The 5,473-nt window shown below is 47.9% G+C and overlaps 2 protein-coding genes across 3 annotated transcripts in view; one reads left to right on the top strand and one right to left on the bottom strand.

Annotated features, from left to right (window-relative positions):
• Positions 1-2,065, top strand: part of GNB3 (guanine nucleotide binding protein (G protein), beta polypeptide 3) — a 5,177-nt gene extending 3,112 nt beyond the window's left edge. For both annotated transcript variants that reach the window (XM_010292212.1, XM_010292213.1), the window contains 2 exons: positions 777-993; positions 1,842-2,065. In XM_010292212.1, the coding sequence (XP_010290514.1) occupies positions 777-993; positions 1,842-1,948 (324 nt within the window). In that variant the 3' untranslated portion in view covers positions 1,949-2,065. The remainder of the gene's footprint in view (positions 1-776; positions 994-1,841) is intronic.
• A 1,676-nt stretch (positions 2,066-3,741) lies between these two features.
• On the bottom strand, positions 3,742-4,395 carry CDCA3 (cell division cycle associated 3; the record flags this gene model as incomplete). Its single annotated transcript, XM_010292214.1, has 2 exons — positions 3,742-3,882; positions 4,274-4,395. Coding segments are annotated over 2 exons (263 nt in total), but the record flags the coding sequence as incomplete, so codon positions are not given.
• Between the last annotated feature and the right edge of the window lie 1,078 nt (positions 4,396-5,473).

Genomic DNA, 5,473 nt, shown 5'->3' with positions numbered 1-5,473 from the left:
AGCAGGAATACCTAATTCAGCTGAGGGTCCTAGTCAGCTCCAGACAGCAGAGGTGGTAACTTGGGATCATAGGGAGATCTTCTGAACATGAAGTCTTCACAGGAGGCAGTTCAGACTTTTGGGGGCAAGTATCCCCCTCAGAGGCAAGGATTCAAACCAGAGCCCTACAGGTGGCCGGGCAAGAATTTGTCAGTGTAGTTCTTTTCTGCTAACCAAATGAGTCTGCCAGCTTCCTGCACTGTCTGCAGCTTGAACCACTCTCCACTATCTTCAATTAGTACAGCTTCTCTCACCTGTCCCACAGCTACTGTGCCACCCATATGGTTTTCTGCCATACCTGCTCCTGAGGAGCTCTTTTTTGCTCCACAGTTGAGGGCAGACACACAAAAAGAGTGTGTATGAGAAGGTTGGGGTATGAGGATGAGATAGAGGAAGGCTCTCATAGCTCTGAACCCTATCTGAGGGATAATGTGTGGGCACTTGTCAAACGATGAAATAAACAGCTGGAGTTAAAAAGACAGTAATCCTTCCTTCAGCACTGGAATGTCTTGCCATAGCCCCTAGGTCATTGGCTTTCTTGAAGTGGAAGGGGTCTACTAGGTCTTAGGAGAAGCATCAGCCTCCTCTTTCAGCAGACTCAACTTTTATGATCCAGTGTCTTGTCCCACTGGGTTTTCCTACCTCCATGGCTTCCTGGTGGTTAGCAGGTAGGTGAAGATGTCAAGGCAATCAGCAAGGCGCATGCCTGATTAAAATCTGGTGTGTGCCCTCCTCAGTTCTTCCCTAATGGTGAAGCCATCTGCACCGGTTCAGATGATGCCACCTGCCGTCTCTTTGACCTTCGGGCAGACCAGGAGCTCATAGTGTACTCTCATGAGAGCATCATCTGCGGAATCACATCAGTCGCCCTCTCCCGCAGTGGGCGCCTCTTGCTTGCTGGGTATGACGACTTCAACTGCAACATCTGGGACTCCCTGAAAGGAGAGCGTGTGGGTGAGTGGCTCTTGGAGGTCCCTCTTTTATTCCCTGCAAGGTCTTCTGTCCCTACCAAGGCAAGGAAAAGGCCTTTATTTTTTTTAAAAGGGACAAATCCTATACTGACTGAAACCAAACAATGCTTCCTCGCCCTTAAGGAGCGCATCATAAGTAGTACAACTCATTTCTGTATAACTTGGTTTTAATGTTAGGGAAGTCAAGCCTTTAAACAACATTGTTTGAAGGGGGAAAAAAGTATTAAGGTTCCTGTTAGCTAAAACTGCTCACAAGCACCAGTAGTAATTATCTATCTCAAACTTTCTCCTAGCCTCTGCCATTTGCCAGTTCCAGCTACTCACAGTGCCTCTTGGCAGCCAGGCACCAAGCTGAGCATAGACCTGAGCTTCCATCAAGCATCTTCAGATACTCTGTGAGGCTCACATGCAGAATCCACCCAAACAGTATTTTTCTTTCAGGTGTGGCCCCTAGCCTCTGAAAAAATCTATAACACGGCCTACCAACAGCATTGCTATTTCTCAGTCTTATCAGGGGCACCATCCTTTCTTAGGCTTACCATCACACCAGGGTGAAAGCAGTTGTATGAGGATTCAGGTGGTCAGACTTTCCCAAGAACATTGTTCTTTGACCAGTCCCATGGGTGGTGGTCATATGTCATGTACAAATGTTCTTCTGCATGTTTGTTCTTATTAGCCAGGTACTGATTGTAACACATTATTCAGGGACAGACAGCATGATACACAGGGGTGTAGGTACACAGCCTACAATGAGTGCTCTCAGCATGGTCAACCCCTTCATCTCTCCCAGGTCTCACTTCTTTTCCTGACCTCTCTTCTTTCCCCCCATAGGAATCCTTTCTGGCCATGACAACAGAGTGAGCTGCCTGGGGGTGACAGCAGACGGCATGGCAGTTGCCACTGGCTCCTGGGACAGCTTCCTCAAGATTTGGAACTGAGGACAGCAGCAGAGGGGAAAGAGCAGCAGAGGCATGGCCCACAGCCCAAGCCCAAGCAAGCAGTGTCAGCAGCTGAGCACAACAGAAACACCTACCTACCACTCCCACTTGTCTCTAGGCACAGGTCACTTGTAGAGGTCTCCCAGAGTGAAAGGGAAAGGATAAGTTGGGGAGGGGGAGCAGGGGAACCTGGGGAGCAGGAGCACACACACCTCTAAACAGGTCAGCAGTTTCCAGCCTCGTGCAGGTTTGAAGACCTGCAAAACACTGTTCATTACATCTCAGGACTTTACAGTACAGTTCAGACACCCTGCATCTTACTTCAAACACACACCTCTACCCATATTGATGGCCATCCTTTGGAGGACCCCTCATCCAACACCTCTGTCTCAAACTAAGCTCTGTCCCTGATTTAACTCTACCTAGCTTCTCTGTGCAGCTGCTCTATATCCACTCAGACAGCCTCAGAGACATATTGGGTTTGAGATTTCTATCATGCAACCTCAAACAAAAAGGCAGTGTAAATTGGGCTCATTTTCCATTGGGGAAGACTTAGCTCAAGTCTTATCTATGCATAAATGGAGGAAAGGTAGCCCTCAGACCTGCCAGAACACCAAGGAATATTATATTTATTCTTATTTATTGTCTGCTTCTTGCTGTTCCTTCTCTTTTTGCCTCACTCCTGTGCTGTGTGGTGACCCTGTCTAACCAGTAGCCATCAGCCCCTGTTTTCAAGTCTGTTATAGATTGTCATAGCCCAGGCTAATAAAGAAAGCTCACATAAGCACTGCAGGCTGTGTTCTTTCCAGCATTGCAATAAGCTATTGCAAACTTAACTCTCTTCCTTTGAATACTGCCTACTGCCTCCCTCTAGTAGAGCATCTCATCAACAGGCCTTGCTCTACTTCAAAGTCCCCAGGGGAGGATGTTCCTCAACTATATTTTAGTTGAGAAGAGGCTGTTAATCCCAAGGGTTGCTGCCCTGGAGTTGGGCTAGAGACCTGAAAACGCATCCTTGCAAAACTGAGATTTGAGCTCAACTACAGGACACAGCCATTGTATTCAGCCTCTATACCACTTGTTGGCTCATAGCCAAATCCTGGGGTCCCAGTGCTCTGCTAGGGAGAATTGAAGGTCAAGGTGTAGTGACATACCACAGAAGGTCAAGACATTAATGCACAATACTAACTCATCCTATTTTGGTTCTCACTTTCATGCCAGACACTCACAGTTGGCTACAATCTTTTGTGTGTACTAATTTCAGGTCAGAGTAGGTACAGCAGAACTCCAGAAATTAAACTAGATAACATCAGTCTCCTGCACAGAGCTGCCAAGCCCCAGCCCACTCTGGATTCAAGGTCAGACCCTTCTCAGCACAGCTTTATAGCAGCACGTTACCAGCAGGGGACACAGCTGAGATTTAGGGCTAATGGGAGGCTGAACTATCAGTTCCTGAATCCTTGTTCCCAGAGAAAATGTTGCACTTGGCAAGCAGGAGACTCCCACTGTCCTATCAGGACAAAGATACAGTCAAAGGTTTAATACAAAGTTATCATCTGCTACAGATAAGATCTCTACAGTAAGTCAATACAGCCGATATACAATAGAAGAGACAAATACTGTACATAAGACATGCAAAGCTAGGTGAGAGAGAGTGCTCTTTTCCCAACAGGTATAGGTGAGAAGAGTGACCACAAGTCTGGAGCTTCAGTCTATTGCAGGATCTCTCACTCCTAGAAGACTCTGAAAACATAGAAGCAAATTACAGCAAGATCCTGGAAAAGGAATTTTCTCTAGTTCTCCACAAAAGGACACTGTTTGTTCTCTTTGTTCAAGTCACTCCAAGCACAGTTCCCAGACTTGAGGCTCCTGCTCAGATCCATTGTCACTTCCTTCTTCTCCCCAAGGTTCTCTCCCAACACATGCCTCTTACCCTAGAGAAATAAGAGAACCCAAACAAACAGTGTAAAACACATGTTAATTGAAGGTCTGTTAGTTAATTCTCAGTGGAACACGTAGCTCATTTTCAGGCCATTCAGCTTTAGCTCTCTTATGACAATGTCCAAGAGTGATGCACTTCTTCCTACAGCCTAAAGAGAAAGGATGCACTGAAATGGGCAATACCATGTTAAGGCCAAAGATAAAGGCATTGAACAAGACTTGCAGGCATCAAGGGACAAGACTGACCCACAAAAAAATACTTATTAAGTCATCAGGCTCTACAGGCCTAGGAGGCCACAGTTCCAAAGTGGGGTCCTACAAAATACAGAAATTGAAGAATTTGGGGTTGTTCCCCCCCCCCCAGTATCACTCACTAAGCTTTACCTGGCGAGGGGCAGGAGCACTGGGGGAATTATCATCCTGTAGGATGCTGAGGGGAGAGCGGCCAGTTCTACCAGATGTTGCCCCGATTTTGTTGTTGGTCTTGCGTCTTACAGGCTTGTTCCCTAGTGATGGAAGGAAGCACATCAGTGTATCACAACAAGGCTAGAGGGTCCTGGATTTTAAATGCATCCTGGCCTTTATGATCTAGCTTGCTTGCCTGCCTGCACAGCAAAGACTGTTACCCAAGGACTTCCAGGTAAAGGGATCACAGAAAGACTGAGGTTGGAAGGGACTTCTGGAGAACATCTGGTCCAACACCCCTGCTCCAGCAGGGCCACCTAAAGCCAGTTGCCCAGGACCATGTCCAGGTGGCTTTTCAGTATCACCAACAATAGACTTTGTATCCTCTCTGGGCAACCTGCTCCAGTGTTCAGTCATCCTCACAGCGATAAGGGTTTCCTGGTGTTCAGGCAGAGCCTCCTGTGTTCCAGTTTGTGCTTATTGCCTCTGGCCCTGTCACTAGGCACAACCAAAAAGAGCCTGGCCCTCCCTTCCTTATAGCCTCCCTTCAGGTGTTTATACATATTAATAAGATACCCCCTGAGCCTTCTTTTCTCCAGGCTAAACAGTCCCAGGTCTCAGCCTCGCCTCATAGGAGAGGTACTCAGCAGAGTTTTCTGAAGCATGGTCTATATTAAAGACTGAGCACCACTCATTCATAACACTTAGATGTGCTTCCCACCCTCACTCCCCAGCTCTTCCTAAGGAGAAACTCCAAGGTCCCACTGAACAGGCCTCCACGATGACAAGCCTGTCTCAGAGAAAGGAAGAGCTGACATTTACCTCTTAAAGAGGTACATTTACCTATTGATTTTGACTACAGATTGAAAAATTAAATTTTCAATTCCTGACAGAGATCCGTTTGATAAGAGAACAGCTCCCAAAAGGGCCTTCTGTCTGCCAGCCGCAGAGCCCCAAGGCCAGGCTATCTGAGGCAGTGGAAGACCGCTGAACGGGCGGAACGGACAAGGTCTCTAAACAAGGCAGCCAGCCTGGAGAAGGCACACGCACCAGAGGGTGCTGGCCTGCTTGTACCGCGGTCGGTGCAGCTCCGCAGGCAGACGAAGCCTCAGGTGTGTTACCCGCCCTCCCCGAGCACTTACCCGAGGAGAAGCCGGGCCCGGCAACGCGGGTCGACCG

This window comes from Phaethon lepturus, unplaced genomic scaffold, assembly GCF_000687285.1.
Source record: "Phaethon lepturus isolate BGI_N335 unplaced genomic scaffold, ASM68728v1 scaffold14418, whole genome shotgun sequence".
Classification (NCBI taxonomy): domain Eukaryota; kingdom Metazoa; phylum Chordata; class Aves; order Phaethontiformes; family Phaethontidae; genus Phaethon; species Phaethon lepturus.
The sequence above is the reverse complement of the archived record's forward strand: the minus strand, read 5'-3'. Positions and strand labels throughout refer to the sequence as shown.